The following is a 26224-nucleotide window of genomic DNA, read 5'->3' as shown; positions in this document are numbered from 1 at the left end:
TCTAACTATATATGTAACAACCTATCATCTATCCATCTATTCAACCATTTCTTACTGGTTCTGTTTTTCTGAAAAGTGCTTGATAATACAGCAACACTCTAATATCCTTCCTTTGACATCTTCCTTTGTATAGATTCATGGATATCTTTCCCAATATCATGGCCTCGTGGCCTCCCCCACATCGAAACTTCTGAGCCATTACTACAACTTAGTCATAGATGGTTCTGGAACTATTTTATTTATTCAGAGATCCCTGAGCTACCTCCATATACATATTTTTTTTTAAGTTTTACATTTTTATGAGTTGTGTTCCATTCTACAGTAATGACTTAAAATGGAAGTCAGTGCAGCTATTACCATGAATCCCTGTTTGAAGGAATGATTTCCTGTTAAGAGAGAATAACAAGTTTTGAGAATAAGTCGGGGTACAGGAGAAAGGGTTCTGTCTCCTTACATTGGAGCCGTGTCTAAGAGCTCCAAATTCAAACCCTATGGACACTCAAGGTTAATGTCACAGTCCAGTTGTGACCTCTGGGTCTCTTGGGATCTCCATATTCTCCCTACCACTTTCATTCTGGCCTTGTGCTCTCCAAAGGCCAGGAATCTAGAGAACTTGTTGTCAGGAAAGACTCCAGTATATGTGGACAGAGTATGTGAGTCAGGGGGCTTGACGTTCGTTTGTCTGTATAGGCATGCTCACCTGCAGATACAAGCTCACCTGCAGACACACACCCACCTGCAGACACATGCTCACCTGCAGATACAAGCTCACCTGCAGACACACACCCACCTGCAGACACATGCTCACCTGTAGACATGCTCTCACCTGCAGATACACTCTCACCTGCTGACACACTCTCACGTGCAGATACACGCCCACCTGTAGACTCATGCTCACAAACAGAAGAGTGACCACCTGCAGATACATGCTCACCTAAAGAGGCATCTCCACCTGCAGAAGTGCACCCTGCATATCTCCAATCAGCCCTGCGGACCTGAAGCTCTGTGTAGGGCAATGTCTTTTCCTCATATTCACCAGAGTGTTTCTGGAATCCCAACTGTGGGCAATGCCAGTTCTCAATGATTCTAATGTTCACATCTCCACATGACAAAAGCATAGCACCACTGGGTTCACCTTCCAGGCTGGCATGACCAGGGCATTGCTTAGGTACTCATGCTAGTCAAGTTTCAAAATAATATTTTTAGCCATTATAAAGGAGGCAAGGGAGGGACAACTTTAACTGGCCTCATATCTTATTCAATAATATACTCTTCAACAACAACAACAACAACAACAACAACAACAAAAATCACTTATCAGCCCATGATTTTACATGTTAAGCATTGGGATTAGAAGTGTGTGTCACAATTCCAAGCCTTTTTTTTTTTTTTTTAAATGAGGGTGCTGGAGTATGAACAGATGTAGGTTCTCATGCTTGCACAGCGGCATCTTATCAACTGAGCCATGTCCTCAGTCCTGATCCCTAATTTTAAAACATGGTAGACATTCGAGATCATACTAAATGTGTCCTTGATTATGTAAATTAATTTAGTACCTGCAGTGCCAAACACAGACGATACACTTTCTAAAATAGTCTTGTGGAGATCGGGATGAGACAGGATATATCCAAGTGTCCAGAATGCAATCTGCAAAAGAGGAACATATATAACGTGAAACGGTCTCCCCAGGTAAAGGCAGGCAGAGTTAGTGTTAGCCATAGAAAGAAGCAAGAACAGTGTTCCAGTCGACCTCAAAAACATACGATTATGAGCTGGAGAGATGACTTAGCACTCAAGAGCACTGGCGGCTCTTCTGAAGGACACAGGTTCCATTCTCAAACACTGCATCACAGCTCACAGCCATCTGTAATTTCAGTTCTGGAGGATCTGACGCCCTCTTCTGGCCTCTGTGAGCATTGCACACATTTGGTGCTGAGACTTATGCCAGTAAAACACTCATACAAATAAAATACAAATCAAGGGGGAAAACATTTTTTTAAAGCATGCTACTAAAAACAACTAGATTTTATAAACAAGAGCGGTATCATATACCTCTTAGAAGTCAAATCTATAATTGACTATTGCTGTAGTTTATCTATAGTATTTATAGAAAGTATCATTGTTGAACTAGGGAAGGTTCCAGATTATATTTACTAGCAAGCAACATAAAATGTCATGTAGGCATACATTAAATATTCAGGACATATCATAATACTTAAGAATGTTGATACAACATGAAAATATTGTCATGATTTAATTTAATTTAATTTAATTCTGGAATCCCAACTTAAAATACAAATGAAGCAGCAGACAGTGGTAGCACACAGCTATAATATAATCTCAGCACTTGGGAAGCAGAGGCAGGGGGATTACAGCGAGTTCTAGGACAACGTGGTTTACACATGAATGTCATAGCAGTAAGGCCTATATAGCTAGGCTATGTGGAGAGCAAGAGAGAATGTGTGAGAATGAAGCAGGAAATTTTCTTCTTGCACATGAAGCATATTAATTTTCAATAATCCCAGGAAGTCACACTTAAATCTCATTAAGTAAATTATGAGGAGCTGGAGCGGTAGCTCAGTGGTAAGACAGTTGTATGGTTATGGACAAACAAGGCCATGGGTTCAATACCCAGCACTCCCCCAAGTTAAAACTAAAATAAGACAAAGTATGAGAGTTCACTACAAAAAAAATAAAGCCAAGTACATTTCACCCAAGTACATCTGTAAAGTCTTTCTTTTTTTGGCCTATTAGGATTATTTGGTATATAATGTAATATTCAACGGCCAGTGGTGACTCAAGGTAATGTATGAATGATTTCATACTTGTTGTTGTAGGAGTTTGAAACCTCAGTCTAGGCTTTTAAAGCCAAGCTGAATGCAGCTGCTTCCCATACTGACTGGACAACAAAGATCTCTATTAGAACCATAATAAATTATAAATGTCTCCTATTGAGTGTACTACATCCATCTTTTCGATCAGCGAAGAACCCTGCTTCTACCCTGGATCACTCAGACAGCCAGCTTCGAATGCTTCTGTGAATTAGCTTTTTTGCCTGCACTTCTGTCCCCCAAATAAATGCCCCGTTACAGTCTTCACGCTTGTGATTTTATTCAAGTGCTAGCATATTTTTGGAGATGGTTTTTCTTCATTTAATATTTATCGAAATAAATTAGTTTGAATAAAAAAGTCTTTCATATCTCCCCTATATTAGATGTGTAGGACAAAACTGCTCATCTTATAAATGTGCTTCCTGCTAAGGACCTTTGGTTCTAAGGCTAGACAACAAACACAGAGATGCACAAAACCCTGCAGAGCTTGGATTTTCCTTTCGCTTTTTTCCTATTAGCATCTACTGTGTTAAAGAGATCATGAATTTGAGAGGTAATGCAGGTGGGTACAGGAGGAATCAGGGGGCACTGACAGGGTAGAAATAATGCAAACACAGTATCCAGATGTTTGAAATTCTGAAAAATGAAAAATTTAAAGAAAAATAAATAACCATAAGTGGTAAAAACGAAACAAAAACCCGATTCTTGAACTCAATTCTGAGGTGACTGAGGTAACACTCTGTATAACCTAAGCCTTTTTAGCTTCTTTGTGGCTTTGGTGAAACAGGACGTCCCTTGAAATGATCAACTCCTCCACCGTGTGGTCAAAAGGGGAAGTGCAGCACTGAAGGGTGCTTTAAGCTAGAAGCACGTGGGTGTGCAGCCTAGACACTGAGAGAGAGGAATGAGAAGACCAAGACATCTGCCATGCAGACATTCTGGGCAGCATTCGGATTAAGAAGGGCTCAGCCTGGAGATTACCTAGCTCATCTTCACACAGTGCCCAGGCCACTCTCCCCTGGGGCCCTCTTCAGGTTCTTCCTCCTGTGAGCTACCAGTGCAAGTGCTAAGCTATTGGATTTGATCAATAATCACTACAAGATCAGTTCATTGGATATGAAGTCAGAGTCCTCGCTGGGAAAAGAATTCCCATGATGTTCCTTGATCTGCAGCAACTCAAGAAGAGCTCAGAGTCTCATGTGCCTGACTGGTTTTGAGAACCACAAAACTGGGCACCATTTATTTTTATGGCAAACACTAGAATTCAGGTGAGTAACAAGTGGCCGCACAGTGGTGTCCAGTGCTTTTTTCCTTCACAGATTTCTCATTTTTAAAGTCTCTTGTTTTCTACCTTTAAGACAGAACTTTTGAGGACTGCTAAGCTAGCTAAGAGGTTAACAGTACTTCTTACTCTCTCAGAGGACCTGGGTTCGGTTCCTAGCACCCATGTAGCAGCTCACAATACCCAGAAGTCTAGTACTAGGGGAAACCTGATATCAGCCGACCACCACAGGCACTAGGTACGTACAGTGTATGTACGTGTGCAGGTAAAACACTCACACATAAAGTAAAATAAATAAACCAAGCCAAAACAGTGTGGTTTTCATATAAGGGTACAGGATGGCAATCCCAGCACCCAGGACATGGAGGTAAGAAGTAAGGAGTTCAAGGCCATCCTTTCTGACAGGGCCAGTGTGAGGCCAGCCTGGGCTAGGTGGTGACATGAGACCTCGGCTCCCCCTACAACAGTTAAGGCAGAGGAAGTACTTCTTTATTTCAGAAGTTCCCCAAGAGGGGTTCCCCAGAATTGCTGCAATACCAGATCACTGCAAGGAGTGGTCAGAGAAAGCTTCCATTCCATCTAGCTCCAAAAGTCCATTTAGTATGTTGTCCTTAAATAGAGGATGTATCTGATATTAAACTGAGGTGAAAAGGTGTCACTTCACCTTAGTCAAAAGGACAAGAAGTGATTCCTTTCCTTCTTAAAAACAAGAAAAGTGTTAGGCAATGTGGCACATGCCTATCATCCTAGACTGTACTTGGAAAACTGAAACAAAAGGATCATGAGTTCAAGGCCAGCCTGGGGTGTTGTCTCAATATAGAAAAATAAAAATAAAAACAAGAAAAGATAGTAAAGGGTTAGTAAAAATGTTTCTATGTGATGCTGAACACATTGACGCATTTGGAAAAGGATTTCAAAAGTACTGCCCACGGGAGTAACAATATTATGCCAAAAGGGTCAAGTCTATTGTCATAGTGCAGAAAAAGGAGAGCCATTGGTCACTAAAACACAGAGCACCAACACAAAGCCACTTGTTGGGGAGTTAAGAACAAAACTGAGAAGAGATGAGGAAGGAGGCTCTGAGGATGGCTGCATCCTGGGAAATGAGATGTGCATTTCTGAATCAGCATCCAAGAGATGAGGTGGATGCTAATCGAGTCTTGGAGTACTCTATAGAAGTTAACTGCTACATGCTGTTGAAGCTCACTGAGTAGCTATCCACCCATACATCCATCCAACCATCCAATCCATCCATCCATCCATCCATCCATCTATCCATCAATCCATCTATCCATCCATCCATCCATCCATCTATCCATATATCCATCCATCTATCCATACATATATCCATCTATCCATCCATCCATCCATCCATCCATCCATCCATCCATCCATCCATTCATCCATCCATCCATCCATGTATCCATCCATCCACCTATCCACCCACACATCCATCCAACCATCCAATCCATCCATCTATCCATCCATCCATCATCAATCCATCATTTGCTATTTATCCTTTTACTTTGGCTTGTTATATGCTTAAGAAATGAACTCATTTAAAATTCAAAGTGATGGCTATTCTAGATCATTTTTTGAAACAAGTAAAGGACAAATCTCCATAACATTCCAGATAATGGAATGTCAAACACATAAGGGCCAGCATGCCATTAACTCTGGGAAGAATGAGGGCCACAATGGCTGCTGAGCCATTAGAACTTCAAAGAAGCAGCAGATAAAAATGCCCAAAGTCAGCTTTGGTATTGTTGGCTTTTCGTTGAGAAATGTTCTAGAAAGTTTATTTTCTAGTCAGGAACATCTTAGACATAAGAAATGGCCTTTCCATCAAGATAATCTCATGAAGTACGGCCAATACCTTGAGATGGTCTGTCAAAGCTCCCATAGGTCACAGCAAAGCCTTCTGATGTCCTGGTAGCAATCCTGTTCCAAAGAACAGGATGTGAGTCCCATGGGCTTCAAGGTAGGAGAGAGGAAATACTTATCCCACCTGAGCCCATGAAATGACCCACCCATCACTTACAGCTCTTAGGGCTTCTTTAGCAATGAAGAGCTAAAAGCTAAGATAGTAGAGTCATGCCCCTCTTGGCCATTGATGCATTAAGGTGGCTCATGGGGAATGGCACTATTAGGAGGTGTGACCTTGTTGGGGCAGGTGTGGTGTTGTTGGAGGAAGTGTGTCACTGAGGTCTCAGATGCTTGAGCCAGGCCCAGTGTGGTATCTTTCTCTTCCTGCTCCCTACTGATCCAGCTGTAGAACTCTCAACTACCTCTCCAGCACCATGTCTGCCTACACACCACCATGTTTCACACCATGATGGTAATGGACTAAACCTCTGAACTATATGCCAGCTTCAATTAAATGTTTTCCATCATAAGAGTTACCATGGTCATGGTTTCTCTTCACAGCAATAAAACCCTAACTAAGACAGAAGTTGATACCAGAAGTAGGGTATTACTGTGATAGGCCTGACCATGCTTTTGTTTGGAGAAATATGGACTTTGGGACTTTGGATTTGAAATGCAATTGAACCCTTTAAGTAGGGCTTAATTTACCACCCTAGTAGGAGCATAGAAGACAGTGGTGTGGAGGATGATTTGAACTATGGAGCCCTGGCTCAAGATGCTTCAGAGAAGAGTATTTGTTTGTGGCCTAGAGACAGTTCTTGTAATATCTTGGTGGAAAATGTGTTTGCCTTCTGCCCTTGTTCAAAAACAAACAAACAAAAAAACTGCCTGAAGCTAAATTAAAGAGTTTGGGATTAATTGCTTTAGCAGAGGAAATCTCAAAACAGACGAGTATCATCTCTGACATGTAGTTATTATGGCTCATCCTTATGAAGATCTGTAGTGAAAAGGGCAAGCTGAACAAAGAAAAATACAAACTATATAATTCAAGGAGAAAAGAGGTACCAGGAAATGGAATGGAGCGAAATCCTGTGTTCAAGAGGAAAAACAGATGAAAGAAAATCCTGAGGTTAAATGGAATAAAGGGAGTGGTGACCTCAGGCAAGATCCCACCCAGCTAAGCTTCCAACTTGTGAAAGGGAATTAAAGAAAAGTGTAGGTCTCGATGTGGTGGCAATGTACTCTGGAGGTAGAGGCAGGTGGATCTTTAAGTCTGATGCCAGCCTTGTCTACAGGTCAAGTTTCAGGACATCAAAGCTTGAGCAATAGAGAAGAACATAAAAAGCAAAAACTAGTGAAGACATAATTGATCAAGGGGACCATGTTTTCACCCCAGTAAACAGCAACACTTGGCAGCTTTGACCACATGGTTTTGACTTTAGAGTCAAGGACAGAAAAAAAGAGTTGTGAAATCTCCCTCCACTACTAAGGAAAACCACTGAGGTGTATTTAAGCCCTTCCTTGCCTGAAAGCCTAGAGAGGTCATTGTTTGACACTGTGAAGGTGAAGCCTGGATTGCCTTGAGGACCCCAACATGTCAGAGATGCCAGAGCCAGGGGATACCTACTGAAGAAAGCTGCTAACAAGGAGTGGAACTAGCACAAGAGAGAGAAATGTGTAGCAGTCAACAAAGTGAAAGGAGTAGGAGATCTGAGGAGATCTTTGACCTAAAACATGGAAATAAGAGTTTGGAATTTGCCCAGTTGGTTTAAGGTTTTGCAGTGGTCTAGCATTTCCTCGCTATGATTCTTTGCCTTCCTTTTGAAATGGTAATATATATCCTGTGCCACTGGATGTTGAAAGTATGCAATCTGCTTTTCATTTTGATTTACAGAGGATTAGAGTTAAGAGACTGCCATGAGTCTCAGAAGAGATTTTGAACTTGTATAGGGTTGAGACTTTTAAAGGGGACTTTTAAAGTTGGATTTTGATACAGCTATGGGCCTATGGGGGACCAGGGTGTGGAAAGAGGTGGTTTGAAAGAAAATGGCCTCCATAAGCTCAGAGGGAATGACACTCTTAAGAGTGTGGCCTTGTTGGCGTATGTGTGGTATTGTTGAAGGAAGTGTGGTATTTATCTCTTCCTGTTATCTACTGACCTGGATATAGAACTCTCAGCTCCTTTCCCCAGCTCCATGTCTGCCTGCACACCACCATGATGGTAACGGACTAAACCTCTGAACTACAAGGCAGCCCCAGTTAAATGCTCTCCTTTATAGGAGTTGCCATGGTCATGGTGTCTCTTCATGGCAATAAAACCCTACTGTGGTGGTTTGAATATGCTTGGCCTAGGGAGTGGCACTATTAGGCGGTTTAGCCTTGTTGGAGGAAGTGTGTCACTGTGGGGGTGGGAATCTCCTGAGGACAGTCTAATCCTGGCTGCCTTTGGATGAAGATGTAGAACTCTCAGCTCTTCCAACACCATGCCTGCCTAGAGTCGCCATGCTTCCTGTCGTGATGATAATGGACTGAACCTCTGAACTTGTAAGCCAGCTCATATTAAGTGTTGTCCTTTATACAAGTTGTCTTGGTCATGGTGTCTCTTCACAGCAATGGGAAAACCCTACCCACCTAAGACAGGAGTCAAGTATTTGGGACCCATAGGTCATTATTAATGGACCATTGAAAGAAGCTTTTGATTTCAATGAGGGTGAAGTTTTATGCACAGCACACTTAATTAATGAGCACCAATTTTGTTAAGCACTTTTTATTATTTCCAGTAAAATCCTCCCAACCATCCTTGGAGGCAGTTCAGATAAGGACACGGATGCAGGCTGGGAGAGGTTAAAGGACTATGTGGCCCACTGTCACCCAGCTATGGGAACTGGCTTCGGATCTGATGCAAAGGCCTTTCCAAGGTCTCTGTTCATGCTTCAAACTACCTCTGGGAGGTGCCAACAAGGACAGTCCAGCTAGATGAAACTTCCAGTCATCATCAGACACGTCCTTTCAGACTAGTGCCAGGTTCAATCTCAAAGGACAGACCTCTGCGTCCAATCAATAGTGCTTTGTGTGGCTGTCTTCAGGGGAACCTTTCTGGAGAGATCCTGAGAACTAATCCTCTGACTGTAGCTGTTGTATGCACGTTTGGGAAGTTGCTCTTTAGTTCTGATGTAGCTCAAACAGTTAGTTGAGAAGAGTCAAAGAAGAATATCAGAGCATATAGAGTAGGGGAAAGCATGAGCTCGTCACATGACTGGCACTGATGACGTATCTATTCTCATGGGCGACTGATGTTTGAGTAGCAGTGTCAGAATATCTGCCTCTGTGCTCTGTTCTTTACAATGGGTTAAAAGAAGTAGAGTTATTGGGACCTAGAAATTCCCTTCAGAAACAGGAAGGAGAAATGTGAAATATTTACACATTGGTTTTATTTCTAGTTGTTAAAGAAAAGGGGGAGGGATGACCACACTTAACAGAGATGAGCTGAGTGTTCCTATTTCTTCAAACACAAGTACACAGACAGCCATTCTTACATTACAACCAACATAAGGAATCAGAGCAGACAAAGTAGAGAATCACAGATGGATCTCCTAGCTTTAACTTAGTTCATAGTAGCTTTAAAAGAACAGAGAGGGAGGAAGGAAGGGAGAGATGGGGGGAGAAGCAGGAGGAGAAAAAGAAGACAGACAGACAGACAGAGATACAGAGACAGAAATGCAGATGGCAAATTCTTAGGGAAGAAGGAAAAAAATAAGTAGAAATGGGGTCAATAGGAGATAATGAGGGTGACCATAAGCTATGTTCAATGGTATACATGGATAAAGATGTCCTAAGGAACCCCACTATTTTGATCACTTAGTAAGAAAAATGATAATCTGAAATGGTTGCCCAACACCTTGTGTCCCGTATATAATCTCAGCCCTTCAGATTGCAAATTCACGGGCAGCCTTAGGCTACATAGCAAGACTTTGTGCCTCAAAACAAAGACTAATTAGTCAATTAAAACCAGTACATAAAAACAAATGTTTTTTATAGGCCCTTGTTATCTTTAGATGAGCTGTGAATTTCAATGCCACAAGTCCCCTTCTCAGAGATGTTTATAGAACAGAGGGGCCAAGGAATGCAAACAGTACTGAGGAGAGGGAGAGCTTACATTCAATGTATACTGACTAGTGCATCTTTTGAGCATCTTGTTGGATGCTCACAAAGACTGTGTAGGCAAAGGAGCAACCCATGCCTATGACCATGTCAGAAGTTTTACTTTCATATTCACATTCTCTCCCTCCCTTCCCCCTTCTCTCCCCTTTTCCTATACAGGAAATGGAGACATGGAGATTTCTCCATAGATACCACTGTGGCTGGAGATAAGCAATCCCATCAGAAACCATCAGTTGGTATATTCTCATTTTTGTTCAAAGCTGGTTCTAGGCTTTGTCCAACTGCATAGCACAGAGCATACAGCCTAACAGAGTCAGGGCTCCTTAAACAGTATACAGAGGACCACAAAGGACAAGTTTTCCTTGGGCTAGTTGCATGCCAGGGTAAAGAATTCTCTCTGGATGTACACTTTGTCCCCTTAGTATGCAGAGGTAGGTTTTGGGGGGGCCTGGGAGTTTTGATGTGTATACATGAGTGCTATACATGCTGTCTGTACATGAGCATGTGCGCATGCACACATGTGCATTCTTGGTATGTTTGCATATGTGTCTATGCATAAATGTGTGTGCATGTATGTTCTTATCTATAGACGCCAGGGGTTGACGTCAGATGCCTTCCTCATTGAGACGGGACTTCTCACTGAACCCACAGTTCATTGAGGAGGCTTGGCTAGCTGGCCAGCTTCTCCCAGGGATCCCAGGTCTCAACCTCTCAAGCACCGGGATTATAGGCAGCCTGCCACACCCACCAGGGTCCATGAACTCTGGTCCTGTAGTTCATGAAGGAAGCATTCCACCCACTGAACCACCTAGACATGCTCTATCAAGCACTTGCTTAAAAAAAAAAAATCTTACATTCCAATCCACCATTATGTTTTAGTTCCCCCAAAGTGAGTGAAGAACTGAAGACCAAGAGAAAAAGAAAATAATGCAAAACAACAACAACAAACAAAGCAAAACAAAAAGCTAAACAGATGAAAGAGCCTCATGGTCTCCCATGCACTTACAGGAGTAGCATTGGCCAGAGCAGCCCAAAGCATGAGCAGTGCATAATTTGGACTGTGCTGATGTGTTTCCATCTCCACCGCTTCCAACACAGCCTGCATCAGGGTCTGGGAGAGAAATGACTATTGTTAGACCATGGCTGTGTAAGGTGTCCACAAACAAGAAATCATTTTATTATTTTTCCTCTGTGGGGGTTCTATACACTTGAGGTGAGAGGTCAACACTGAGTGTCTTCCCTCCATCATGGACACATCTGTCTTTGAGACAGTCTCTCACAGAACCTGAAGCCCCTTAGTCTTGCTACTCTGGCTGGCCAATGAGCTTCAGGAATCCGCCAACCGCTACCCAGTGTTAGAGATAGTGGCATGCGTCTCTACTCAAAGATTTTATATGTGCATTTTGAGGATCCCAAACTCAGATCCTCAGGCTTGCTTATTAAGCCTAGACTAAGCCATGACCCTGGAATCATTCAGTCGTCTTTAATCCAAGAGATGCTGTATCTGAATTACACAGGCACATACATGTACACTGGGTGATATCATGGCAATGGGAAACAGGATCTCCAGCAAAGCTTAGCTGTATTTCTGCCTTTTGGCTTCACTATTAAGGAAATGAGTGATCTTGAATGAGTGAATCACTTCAATGTCCCACTGATTGGATTTCCTCATCCTTAAGATGACCATGATATGGTTCTTACATCATAAAAATTTGACAATTAAATTAGTTAGTACAGTTGCCAATAAAATACTTAAAAGAAAATTAACTTTCTCTGTAGCTGATAGTGACCCTGAGTTCCTGATCCTCCTGCCTCTTGCTCCTCAGTGCTGAGATTATAGGAGTGTGACACCATGCCTGATTCATTCAGAATGAACCTGGGGCTTTCGGCATGCTAGGCTAGCACTTTCCTAACTGAGCTACACCCTTAGCCCCAACATGGTTCTCCCACCCCCAGGATTGCTTGGCTAGTTGCGAAGTTTGTATTTTCAAAAATACCGTGTTTGGTCTTTGAGACAAGGTCTCACTAGGTAGCCCTGGCTGACCTGGAACTCACTGTGTAGTCAAGTCCAGCCTTGAACCCACAGGGATCTTCCTGCTTCTGCCTTCCAAAAGCCAGGATTAAGGGCATGTGCCACCACACATAGCTGTTACTATGGCAATGATGATGAAGTGATGGTACAAGTTGAAACTGGTTCTTCCTGCATATCAGGCAAGCACTCTACTAGAAGAACTACAGATCAACCTAAATGTTACCTTCTAAAACAAGCCAGTCCCTGCTCATAGGCAAATTAAGGAGCCAGTTCTAATGGTGCAGGGCTATAAACAAGAGACTTGGAAGGTCAGGGGCAGGAAGATTTCAAGTTCAAAGTTTGTTTAGGCTACAATGTGAGTTCAAGTGAAACTTAGTGAACTTCTTTCTCAAAGTAAAAAGTAAAAAGAAGAACTAGGGATATATCCCAGAAGCAGAGGACATGCTTAGCATTTGTGAGGACCTAGGTTCAACTTCCTGGAAAAACAAACAAACGGATAGGTTTTTACTTAAATGGAACCAACACAGAGCAGAGCAGAGCAGAGCCCACCTACTCTGGTTGGTCCTAGGTGGCTGCAGAAATCCTAACGACCTGATCTTATTCATAGATTGCTCTAATTTGCTTCTGCCCATAGTTGTTTCTCCAAAGAGGGCAGAAACTTGGGCATGAGGATGTGCTTTTAATCTGTATTTACTCAGTACAGGTGATAGGAAGACAATACGGGACCTCTGACCTGTCCCCTGCTTGTCTGGGAACAGTACAGTTTTAAGGTCTCTACATGTGTCTAACTCATTTGTATGTCAGCCATGGCTCTGAGAAGCAGCTCCTGATGCTCACCCTGAGCGTTCATGAGAGGAAACAAGCACAGAAAAGTCAGAGCGAAAGAAATGCACGCATAGGCAGGACCAAACGGAGCTGCTTCTGTCACTTCCCCTTAATGAGGCACACAAGTTTGCCAGATTGATTAGCTCCGCCAGTCCATATTCTTGGCATTGAAGTTATTATAGGAAACAAGCAACGGCTTTGTGAAATAGGCAACTATACCTGGCACACAGTAACCGACCTCTGAATATTAGCCGCTGTGTCGTTATCGAGTCCATGATGGTGGAATGGCAGAACTGATCATTCTAAGTATGGATTCCACTTTCTGCTACTCTCTATCATAACTAGCTATTTCAAGTGTCTATGCCTTGACTATGTTCATTGCTATAGGAGGACCCAGCCCGCTGAGAATGAAGCTTATACCTGTAGAAGACTCGAGCCTTTGGCAAGCACAGTTCTTCAATGGTCCCTGCCTCCACTGTCCTGCCTTGAGTTCTTGCCCTGACTTCCCTCAATGATAGATTATGACCTGGAAGTATAAAATAAAATAAAACCTTTCCTCCGCTAAGTTCCTTAGGTCATGATGTGTATCAGAGCAACAGAAAGAAATCAAGGACAAGGAGAAATATATTTGCATTGGTTTCATTTCCTATAGCTTGGATTTAAACAAACAAACAAACAAAAAGTCAAAAGCAATTTAGGGACGAAAAGAACTATTTTAGCTCATAATTCCAGATTTCAGAACATCACATTGGGCAAGTCAAGGCAGTAATAACTTTAAACAGCTAGTCACATACATAGCCAAAAATAAAGCACAATAAATGCTCAGCTGGCCCTCTCCACTATAATACAATTCAGGATCCTCTGCCTAGGGAATGGTGCCACCCACAGTGCATTCAAGACAATCCCTGGGAGACACACCTGCCATACAATCTCTCATTCATTAAGGTACTCTTTTCAGATGATTTGAGATGATATCACTTTGAAAATGAAAAGTGACTGTCAAAACCACAAATCATTTACACATTTCTTTTTCCTAAGGCTGCCTTCTCTCTAGAGTTAAGTAGCATTGTTAGTGACACTTGATATATAATTAAGATCAGAAGCTTTCTGTATCATTTTTAAATGCTGAAATATTTGAAGTGTCTTGTTGTTTTGTTTTGGGTATTTGTTTGTTTTTTCAGTGTTAGTGATTAGAACCAGGGCCTTGGCATGCTGGGAAATCATTCTGTTGTTGACCACACCCACAGCCTTCTCTTTTTATTTTGAGATTGTGATGGTTTGAACTTGCTTGGCCCAGGGAGTGGTACTATTAGGAGGTGTGGCCCTGTTGGAATAGGTGTGGCCTTATTGGAGAAAGTGTGTCACTGTGGGTGTGGGCTTAAGACCCTCATCCTAGCTGCCAGGAAGTCAGTCTTCCACTAGCAGCCTTCAGATGAAGATGTAGCACTCTCAGCTCTGCCTGCACTATGTCTGCCTAGATGCTGTCATGTTCCCACCATGATGATAATGGACTGACCCTCTGAACCTGTAAGTCAGCTCAATTAAATGTTGTCCTTTATAAGCTTGTCTTGGTCATGGTGTCTGCTCACAACAGTAAAACCCTAAGATACAGTCTCTTACTAGATTGTCCAGACAAGCCTTGAGCCTGTCATCCTCCTGTCCCAGCCTTCTGAGTAGATGGGACTTCAGATACCCAGGCCACTGGGCTCCACTCCAGTGTGTGCATGGTCCCCAAGTGATGCAGGTAGACTGTGTACCACACTGGAAGAATCATCATGGCTCCTGAATAACCCTTGGGGACTGCTCCTCCTGTCTCATGCTTTAAGTCACTTACGTGGGATCAGCTCCTTGCATTCACAGAGAGAAGCGATTTGTGGAAGTGGAGTCGGGAGCAGAGCGTGTTTTATAATGCTTTGTTATCCTTTCGTGGTTTGCTCACACCTATGTCTCACCATCCACACAGGTGTTGACACACAGTATAGGAGTTGTCTTAGTGAGGGTTTTATTGCTGTAAAGAGACACCATGACCACGGCAGCTCTTATAAAGGAAAGCTTTAAAGTGCAGCTGAATTACACTTTCAGAGGTTTAGTCCATGATTATCATGGCAGAAATCATGGCAGCATGCAGGCAGACATGGTGCTGGAGGAGGAGCTGAAAGTTCTACACCTTGATCTGCAGCTATGCTAGGCCTAGCTTGAGCAGAGGAGACCTCAAAGCCTGTCTCCACAGTGCCGAACTTCCTCCAACAAGGCCACACCTACTCCAACAAGGCCACACCTCCTAGTAGTGCTACTCCGTGTGGGCCAAGCATTCACACACAGTGAGTCTATGGGGGGGGGGGGGGGCAAATCTATTCAAAGCACGACAGGAACCCACTGTTTTTATTCTAGTAGACCACACTAAAACTCAAAATTAATGCCAAACATGGTGACCCATCCCTATAGTCCCAATACTCAGAAGGCTGAGGAAGGAGGATCAGGTATCTATGGGTTATATTTTGGCTACATGGTCACCATAGTGATATACTCTGTCTCAAAATTAAAATGAAACCAAGCAACAATTTTTAAAAAAAAAAAAAAATCAATATGGAGTTGCTCAAACCAAAGTCTCATATCAAATTAAAGGCTCATTGGAAGCTAAGTTGCTACATAACCTTTATAGAAATCTGGAAGAGAGTGAGAGGTGGGTGTTGTCTAAACAAGCTAAGAGTAATGACACAAAGTGGCATCCAATGTGCTCATACCTCCTTAGGTAACCAGAATAATCCATTCTTAACCAGTCAGTTTCTGCTCAGTTGCTCCATCCTCAGTTTTAAAAGTTGTTTGTTTTTGTTTGTTTCTGAGGTACATATTTCTCCAGCTCTGTTCTATAAAACCAACCTGTTCTGCTCAGCCTTTGAGAATATTTCATCTGTGTATGGAATGGGGAAGTTGTCTAACTCGAGAATTACACTGTAAAGCAACCAAGGCCATTCAATTGCAATTGTGTCCTTGGACACAGCCAACTGTGAGAATAAATTTAAAAATCCCCAAGTTTCATTTTGTTGTTGTTGTTTGTAGCATCTGCTTTGTTATCCTATAGAATAGAATGCCTTCGGGTTGTGAGGTAATAGTGCGCATGCCCAGTATATCACTTGGGCATCTCCAACCCCACACATTTCCTAGGAAAAATGGGTTTATGATAATCACTGTTCGTTCCCACATTTGCCACATAGACTTAGTGAAGGAAGAAGATACATACTTCAGAATGACCTGAAGATCCATGAGCTTTTATGTCTTCAATATTTTTTTCAAACAGCGTCAGGAGCCATCTTTTGGATCTTGACCAGTTTCTACATAAGGAAAAAAAAATCATATAAGCAGTGACTTGCAAGTTTTTAGGTGACAAGCCAGAACATAAAGGGACAGAAGGTCCCTGAAAGTAGAATAATTTCCTCAAATTTCTTCTTGGCCTCCAGTTAGAATTTCCAAAGAGGCCCACTCCTGAATTATAAGACCAAGGGTAATACTGAGGGGCAAGACAATACATTTCACTGGCTTTGTAAGTAGCTACTGGGATTCCTAGTAGACTCCCGTTAAAGGAGAAAATGGCTAGCCAATCGCTTGGTTTATATTCAATGTGCCTGTCCCCAGAGAGACAGGGTGAAGGTCGAACACAGAGGCCAGATGTTGACTAAGCTGATCCAAGTCCATGAGTGATCATCATTTTGAAACTTTCTGGCTAGTACCACCATGCACTGCAGTGACCTGGGTCCTCTGCAAAATCAAACACTGAAAATCTCAACACACAGGTGATAGTATCCGGGAACAGGGCGTTGAGCACAGTGATTTCATGATAGGATGAACCCCTTCTCAATGGGATTTGTGCCTTTATAAAACACTGGAAAGTACTTGATTGCCTCTACCACCCTGAAGACACAGTCAGAACTTGACAGTCTGCCACCAGAAAAAAAAATACTCCCCAGAAATCACCCTGCTGGTACCCCCATCTTGGATGTCACAGCCTCCATAACTATGGAAAATATATTTTTATTGCTTATAACTTATCCATCCATGTCACCTTTGACTAACCAAATAGGATAAAACATAGAGCAATTACCAAATACTATTTAAACTGCAGTCATGTTTCACAGCATGTTACAAATGTTTATGTAAGCTAATGGTACCAAGCGCCTTTGATCATGCATACTATGACCTTACAGAGGAGGGGGCTGATTCAGCATGAATTCAGACCGAATCACACTGTACACAGGAAAGGCCTCCCCTAGATGCATTTCTCATGCCATGTTCTCTCTCTGTGTGTGTGTGTGTGTGTGTGTGTGTGTGTGTGTGTGTCTGTGTCTGTGTCTGTGTCTGTGTCTCTATCTCTCTGTGTCTCTCTGTGTGTCTCTCTGTCTCTGTCTGTCTGTCTGTCTGTCTGTCTGTCTCTCTCTCTCTCTCTCTCTCTCTCTCACACACACACACACACACACAGTTTTTCAGGAAGGAAGGGAGACAGAAGATCAGGAGGGAGGCAGGAAGGAGGAAAAAAGAGTAGAGTGAGAGAAAGAAGTATATCACTTCTTGTTCATCCTTCACTTCACACACACACACACACACACACACACACACACACAAACACACACACAAACACACTCTAAAATAAGCAGGCTATAGAGCCTGGTAAGATGGTATGCGGTAAGCTGGGCCCATGAATTCCAGGCCAGCTTAGGCTACGTAGTGAGAACACCACACCCCTTCTCACCACCATTACAAAGAAGTCACAGAGACAGAGTCTTTCCACCTCAGCTGATGTTATTCTACTTAAAAGAAAGATGACAGGGACTAGGAATCACTGGATAAAGCACTTGCCACACAGTACTGAGGACAAGAGGAGCTTAATTCTCCAGAACCTACAAAAACCTGGATGCATTCATGTGTAATCCCTGCATTCCTGCAGAGAGATGGGAGGTGGATGCAACAAGAATCCCTAGAAGCTTGGCCAACTAATCTGAATTATGGTGAGATGTTTAGACCCTGTCTAGAACAAGCTGAGAGGCAAGCACCAAAACCCATCATCCCCCTCTGCCAACCTTCACACATGCACTACAGCAAGTGCAGTATATCCTCCCCCACACACACATACAAATATTATACATACACATACTTACATTAAAATAAAAATAAATCAGAAAAATACATAAGAGAAATGAAAACTAGAAAGGTAGCTCAGAAAGTAAAAAGCTCAATGTGCAAGCTTAAGGACCTAGGTTCAAATTACCAGCATGACAGAAAGCCAGCACGGCAGCATGCATTTGTAACCCCCAAGAGAGAGATGGGGAATGTTGGGGGACTCGATGACCAGCCAATCTAATCGAAATGGTGAATTCTAAGTTTGGTGGGTGGCCCTGTCTCAAAAAACTACAGTTAAAACAGGACAGCTGGTGTCCTCCTCCGGCCTCCACACTCAAGCTCAAAGAAAGTGGGCACACCTGTACACACACATATGTGGGGGAGAAGAGAGAGAGAGAGACAGAGAGAGAGAGAGAGAGAGAGAGAGACAGAGAGAGAGAGAGAGAGACAGAGAGACAGAGAGAGAGAGACAGAGACAGAGAGAGAGAGAGACAGAGAGAGAGAGAGAGAGAGAGACAGAGACAGAGACAGAGAGACTGAGAGACAGAGAGACAGAAAATATAAATAAGTTGCTGAAAAAAACCAATCACAGAAGGGCACCCTACCTCAGAAGCCATTCTGGCAGCTGGGAGCCATACTCAAAGTCTTCATCATAGGTTTTAAAATGCTGGTAGAATTCCTTGATGTTCCTCTTGTCTGTGAGAAACAACCCTTTCATAAAAAGAGTATTGAGTGTGACTGGATAAAGTAGATACCTGCAAAGACAAGAACACTCGGGGAAGTCAACCTGGCAGTCAATAGGAAAAGCTCTATGATTGGTGGTTCTCAACCCTGTGGGTCTCGACCCCTTTGGGGTTCAAATATCCTATTTACTAACAATTCACAACAGTAGAAAAATTATAGTTATGAAGTAGCAACAAAGTAATTTTATGGCTGGGGGTCACCACAGCATGAAGAATTGTGTTAAAGGGTCCCAGCATTAGGAAGGTTGAGAACATTGCTCTAGATACAAAGGCAGCATTCTCTTGAAATGACAATTGATCATGTGACATGGAACACAGCATTGGGGGAAAGGTTTTTACATTTGCTGGTGGAAGTCAAGCTTTAAGGATGACTGAAAATGGACAGTGTTTATCTGAAGAGTTAAAAAAATCCTTTCTTTAAAAAAAAAACCAAAAACCTGCTTTTAATTAAGTGTATGCACGTCTTTCTCTTGATTTCAAAATTCACATGGTGGATTAATGTACTCTAACTAGGCCACTATGAGACTTAAAAAAAAAAAACTCATTTAGATTCTAATTAATGAGCACTTTCTAGTTGAGCATATATAGAGATCTGTGCATGTGAATGCAGGGGCCTTGGAAGATCAGGTAAGACAGATCCCCTTGGCACTAGGGTTAGAGGCAGTTGTGAGCTGTGTAATCTAGTGCTGAAAACCAAACCTGGATCCTTGGGAAGAATGTGTGTGCTCTTAACTCATAAGCCCTCTCTCTAGCTCCAAAGATCTAAACATCCATTCTAAGGAAGCATCTCCGGCCCAGATAAATACAAAACCAAACCAAACCATAAATAATAGGCTGGCTGAATGAAATTCAGTAGATATGTATTTAGAAAATAGTAACAATTAGGATACCACTGTCTTTGACATATCAGTAAATACACTAGCAAAAAGGTGGAATAGTAATCATTAATTACCTAACTTCTCACAAAATTCTGTATATTCAAACTATTGCCTACTGAAATATCTGTTGATGTTATCTGTTGTGACATGAAGGAAATGAGAAATGTCCCCTATAGGCTTCTGTGCTTGAAGCCTTGGTCTCACTAGTGGTACTATTTGGGAAGGTTATAGAAATTTTAGGAGGTGGAGCCTTACTGCAGGAAATACATCACTGTGGGGTGGGACTTTGAGAGCTTATATCCTTCTTCTAGTTCATTCTCTCTACCTTTAGAGTCTTGGGGTTCTACGCAGATGAGAAAGGGCTTTGGTAATTCAGTTTTTCATGTGAAGACTTGATATGCATGTGGGGGATTTTTTTGTGCATGTGTAGAACTTTTTGTACACGTGGATAATGTTCATGTATGTGGAGTTTTTTTATACATGTAAAAAATTCTGTATGTGGAGAGCCTTTATACACGTGAAAATATTTACACATGTGCAGAATTTTTCCACAAGTGGAGAATTTTCACACATATAAGGAATACCTATGTATGTTGAAATTGTTTCTTACGGATCCCATACCCAACCTTCACCTTTTCCAGGGGGCTTGTGAACACGGCTGACTCCTGCATCGCCCTCCCTGTCTCTCCTGTCTCTTATACCCTCCCTTCCTTTCAGAAACCCCTAAGGTCCTGATCCTCACACTGACTTTCCCTGGGGTTCTTTCTTAAGTCTCACAAGCATCTCCTGGGTCCCTCTCACCCACTCCTGACTCCATTGTCTCCACTGTCCTCTTGAGTCTTCCTATTCTAATAACACAATAAGCAGTGAATCGTGGATCCATGGCAATCATGAGCAGGAGTTCTATACGGCAAATATATAATTGTTACAACCACTAAGGAGAAATTTGTTTGTGTGCGTCAAATGACTGCTGGTTAATTTGCTCACCATCAACTAAGATTGTTCAACTAGAAATTGCCCATCAATTAGAATTTAAATGAGTTTTTAAAAATCTCATAGTGGCCTAGTTAGAGTACATTAATCTAGCAGGTCAATTTTGAAATCCAATATGCTAGTGTCAAGTTTTTATCTGAAGATTAGAACAACCACTATTTACCTTACAAAGTCATTCAGGTCCATTGTTCCATGAGTGCCTAACCCTTCCAGTTGATCATGAAATTCTTCAGTCAGCAGCCCAGTAAAGTGATGTGTGTTGAAAGTCCCCATCTTCCCTTTCATCAAAAGATACAATTTTTCATGCAGTGCCAAGAAGACATTTTTTGGGATCCATGCTAAAGACAAAGGGAACTGTTTTCAAAAGAGGCAACAATGCCTTGTGGCATATAATCTATGTCATTGGCAGTGTCCTCACAGCACATAAAATCATTAAATCTGTTTGCGAAGTCATCTATGAGTGAGTGAGAGGGCTGATCATTGTAGCCCTTTCTTCTTCCAGATCTACATTCAAGTTTTAGCTAAGGTGAACTGGGAGATGGGGGGTGGGTATTAGAACAGGAGGGATTGGCAGCGGGAGGATAGAGGGAGACAGTGCTGGGAGAGAAAGCTGGAATTGGGGTCATTTTGGGGCAAGGTAGAAAGTTAGTACAATGGAAACTTCCAGGAATCTACAAGAGTGGCCCTAGCTAAGACACGTTGTAATGGCAGATAGGGAGCCAGAACCAGCCATTTCCTGTAACCAGGCAAGACTTCTGGTGGAGGGACTGGGACACCATCAAAACTATATACCTACAATGTGTCCTATCTGCAAGATGTGCCAGGGTAAAGGTGGTGCAGAAATTGTGGGAATGGTCAACTCAAGTGGTGTGGTCCATCTCAAGACCCATGCCACAAAAGGGAGTCCATCCCTGACACTGCCTGAAGGGCCAGGAACCAGAGACCCAGAGACCTAGTTTAGAACAAACATGACCACAAAAAAAGAAAAAGAAAAAGAAAAAAAAGGTCAGGGCTCATTAGCCGGCTCAGTGCTTAAGAGCACAGGTTGCTCTTCTAGAGGTCCTGAATTCAATTCCCAGCAACCACATGGTGGCTCATGAACATTTATAAAGGGATCTAATGCCCTCTTTGGCAGGCAATAGTACATGTGGAGTATTCATACATTAAAAAAATAATAATGAGCCGGGCGGTTGTGGCTCACGCCTTTAATCCCAGCACTTGGGAGGCAGAGGCAGACGGATTTCTGAGTTCAAGGACAGCCTGGTCTACAAAGTGAGTTCCAGGACAGCCAGGGCTACACAGAGAAACCCTGTCTCGAAAATAATAATAATAATAATAATAATAATAATAATAATAATAATAATAATAATAATAATAATGAAATAAAATAATATATTAAAAAGGCAATGAAATAATTCCTAATGATATATAGATTGTTGCCTATCGCAGAGAAGCTTCATCCAGCAACTGATGGAAACAGATGTAAAAACCCAGAGCCAAGCATTGGGTGGAGCTTGGGGAATCCTGCTGAAGAGGAGGAAACCAGAGGTTTCCTGGTGGTAGGAGCCAGAAGTATCAAGGACAGCCCAAGAAAACCTACAGAATCAACTAACCTGGGGCTCATGGGGGCTTACAGAGAGTGAATGGACAACCAGTGAGCCTGTATGGTTTTGACCTGGACTCTACATATACGCTACAGTTTTGTAGCTTGGTGTTCCTGTGGAACTCCCAACAGTGGGAGTGGGGCTGTCTCTCATTCTTGTCTGCTTTGGGGAAGCTTTTCCTCCTACTGGGTTTCCTTCTCCAGCCATAACGTGGGGAGAAGTGCCTGGGCTTCCTGAAACTTGATATGCCATGTTTGGTTAATATTCCTGGGAGGCCTGCCCTTTTCTGGGGGTTGGGGGTAGAGGAGGAATTAAATTGGTGGGGAGACCGAGATTCCAATACCATACAGGATGGAATAAATTTTAAAAAGAAAAGAAAATGCAGAGTATCTTAAGATGCTCAGAACTCTGAATGCTATTATTTACTCTTAGCTCATTCACTACTCTCTGACACAAAGCCCCATTTCTACACACACACACACAAATATCCCCAAATTCCCCCTTCTAGTCCTCTCCTTCCAACAGAATAACCCTGACCTCACTCTAAAACACTTCCTAATAGAAATATTTCTCTTCCTTCTACAATTTCAACTTTAGGTTAGGTCTGGGCGGGGGCTAGAGTTCTGGTTTTTATTATTGTTGGCTACTTTCTAAAACATTTTTATCTAGTTTATCTAATTTGATTGACTTTAAAGCATCTTTCAAAATAATTTGTATTTTATATTCTGCAATTCTCAGGTTATATTTTGTATAAGTTAAATTAAATTGAGATTTTTCTGATCATAGTGGTGGAATGTTTGGTAGGAATGAGAAGCTAGCTCAAGAGTAAATTGTAACAGATTTTATCTGTTCGATGGAAATGATCAAAAGTGAGAGGCCACAGGGGAGACCTGGGAGAACATTCTGATAATGTCCATATGCCTTTAGCACATAAGTTGGTATCATTTACTGAAGAAATGTTAGCACATAGAAAACTAACCTTCAAAATATTTATATTCATTGAGCAGGTACTCCACAGCTCATTTACCAACAAACACTAGAGCACAGTGAATTCAGCTGATATACTGCGATCTCTCAAGGAAAGATTGGCCATACTTTGAATCACTGAGAGGCTTTGACAGATTTTTTTTTAAAGATTCATTTATTTATTATATGTAAGTACACTGTAGCTGTCTCCAGACACCCCAGAAGAGGGCATCAGATCTCATTATGGATGGTTGTGAGCTACCATGTGGTTGCTGTGATTTGAACTTAAGACCTTCAGAAGAGCAGTCAGTGCTCTTAACCACTGAGCCATCTCTCCAGCCCCCAGGTTTTTTGTCTTAATGCCAAGAAATCCATGACTGAATACAATATTAAAGGATTCTAAGAATGAATGAAAGAGAAAGAAAGAAAGAAAGAAAGAGAGAAAGAAAGAAAGAAAGGAAGAAAGAGAGAGAGAAAGAAAGAGAGAAAGAAAGAAGGAAGGAAGGAAGGAAGGAAGGGAGGAAGGAAGGAAGGAAGGAAGGGAGGAGAGAGCAAGCAAAAGAAGGACACCTTTGGGGAAGAAGAAGAACCCAGGGCAAATATTCTGGGGAGGATGCATGGTGCATGCATAAGAATTCGCATCCTAGGGAGGAAAAGCCACGGCAGGAACACATTCTCCAGTAACAGCAAGCAGACTCAAAGGCAGATGGAGGCTGTAAGATGGGAGAAATCATCACAGATAGCCTTATTGACCCTTTGGGCACTCTCAGGAGAGGCCATAATAATGGTCTGTTGATTAAGCAGAGGAACTCTATTCTGGGGAAGCAGAGTACAATCAAGCCAAGAGCTAAAACCTGAGGACCATTGTGTGCACAGCCTTGTGCTGTAGTTAATAGTACCTAGATGCTATAATACACTAAGAGTCCAAACAGTCTCTAAAATGCACCACTGGGAGAAGCCTGACTCATTCATACATCTAAATGAAACCTAAATATACTAGACTCCCAATAATTTCCTTTTCAATGACCCAGTTTATCATGTGTACTTTTTCCCTCATCTAGCCCTACTTTAAAAACAAAACAGTTGGCCTTCACTATTCTTGTTAGAAGACTAAGGATGTGATCTGGCTTAAAACTACTCTTGGGTTTCAATGCTATAGTTCAAAGGATCTATCTAAACATATTGGTTACCTGTGTGATAGACAGGACTTTGTACTGCTAATTCAAAATCTACATGTTTAGATTTTAGAAGCACGTCGATTCCTTCTTCTTCAGTAACAAAGGTCATTCGTTTTCCCATAGCAAAGATGGTAAATACCGGTCCATACTAGAATAAACACAAAAACACAGATATATTAGTAAGCATTTCTAAATCATGTGTTATGTACAACACAGTTTTCTTCCTGAATATCAATACTTAGATTGGAAAAATGGTTTAGTTTTTAAAGATGTGCCCTGTTCTTGCAAAGGACCTAAGTTCAGTTTTTAGTGCCTACAGTGGACAGGCCAATAGTCTGTATACAACTCCAGGGAATCTGATACCCTCTTCTGGTCTCCACAGGCACCTGCACACATGTTCACACTCACAAGTGCACAAGCACACATGGACCGATCTCTCTCTCTCTCTCTCTCTCTCTCTCTCTCTCTCTCTCTCTCTCTCTCTCTCTCTCCCTCTCCCTCTCCCTCCATCCCTCCCTCCCTCCCTCCAGTCCTTAAGAACAAAATAAAAAATGCCAATGATGAAGTAATGACCCAGATTTGAGACTATGGTGGCATGTGGTATTTACTAGGAAATCTGTTTTAGTCACATTTAAATTATATGAATCCTAATTCACTCTGTCCTAAAATGTGCATAATAAGCTACCTATCCTGGGCCTCACCCTCTCAGAGGCAAAGGGTAGAGGGTGATGGGAGAAGGGACTCTGTAAGGGAGGGACCCGGAGTGGGGCAGCATTTGGGATGTAAATCAATTATTTTTAATTAATTAATTAATTTACTTTTTTACACTCCATATTTTATTCTCCACCTCCCCCATCCACCCTCCGACGACTGCTCCACATCCCATACTTCCTCCCCAACTCCCTGTCTCCAAATTAATGTCCCCCATCCACCACCACCCTGACCTCTAAACTCCCAGGGGCCTCCAGTCTCTTGAGGGTTAGGTACATCTCTGAATGAACACAGACCCCGCAGTCCTCTACTGTATATGTGTTGGGGGCCTCTTATAAGCTGATGTATGCTATCTGTTTGGTGGCCCAGTGTTTGAGAGATCTCAGGGGTCCAGATTAATTGAGATTGCTGGTCCTCCTACAGGGGTGCCCTCAGCGTCTTTCAGCCATCCCTAATTCAACACCAGGGGTCAGCTGCTTCTGTCCATTGGTTGGGTGTAAAAATCTGCATCTGACTCTTTCAGCTGCTTGTTTGGTCTTCCAGAGTGTGGTCATGCTAGGTCCCTTTTTGTGACCACTTCATAGCCTCAGTAATAGTGTCAGGCCTTGGGACCTCCCCTGAGCTTGGTCCCACTTTGGCACTGTTGCTGGACCTTCTTTTCCTCAGGCTCCTCTGGATCTCTATTCCTGTAATTCTTTCAGACAGGAACGATTATGGGTCAGAGTTGTGACTGTGGGATGGCCTCCCTCTCCCTCATTTGATGCCCTGTCTTCCTGTTGGAGGTGGGCTCTATAAGTTCCCTCTCCCTACTGTCAGGCATTTCATCTAAGGTTCCTCCCTTTGGGTCCTGAGAGTCTCTCACCTCGAAGGTCTCTGGTACATTCTGGAGCACTCCCCCAACCTCTTATCTCCCAAGGTTGCCTGTTTTCATTCTTTCTGCTGTCCCTCAGGGCTTCAGTCCTTTTCCCTCACCCAATACCAGATCAGGTTTCCTTCTCCTCCCTCCCCCCACTCCCCTGCCCTGTCCACTTTCCCTCCCAGG

At 42.5% G+C, this 26224-nt stretch overlaps 1 protein-coding gene across 1 annotated transcript in view; it reads right to left on the bottom strand.

The window, feature by feature from the left end:
- Window positions 1–26224, bottom strand: part of LOC116074246 (24-hydroxycholesterol 7-alpha-hydroxylase) — an 89952-nt gene that overhangs the window by 52408 nt on the left and 11320 nt on the right. The window contains exons 2-7 of the mRNA XM_031346501.1: window positions 24484–24619; window positions 20887–21061; window positions 18715–18864; window positions 16239–16329; window positions 11147–11251; window positions 1557–1647 (exon numbers count right to left, since the gene is read on the bottom strand). Of these exons, the coding sequence (XP_031202361.1) occupies window positions 1557–1647; window positions 11147–11251; window positions 16239–16329; window positions 18715–18864; window positions 20887–21061; window positions 24484–24619 (748 nt within the window). The remainder of the gene's footprint in view (window positions 1–1556; window positions 1648–11146; window positions 11252–16238; window positions 16330–18714; window positions 18865–20886; window positions 21062–24483; window positions 24620–26224) is intronic.

This window comes from Mastomys coucha, unplaced genomic scaffold (genome assembly GCF_008632895.1).
Source record: "Mastomys coucha isolate ucsf_1 unplaced genomic scaffold, UCSF_Mcou_1 pScaffold3, whole genome shotgun sequence".
In the NCBI taxonomy this organism is placed as follows: domain Eukaryota; kingdom Metazoa; phylum Chordata; class Mammalia; order Rodentia; family Muridae; genus Mastomys; species Mastomys coucha.
Note: the sequence above shows the minus strand (reverse complement) of the source record. Positions and strands in the feature narration are given on the sequence as shown.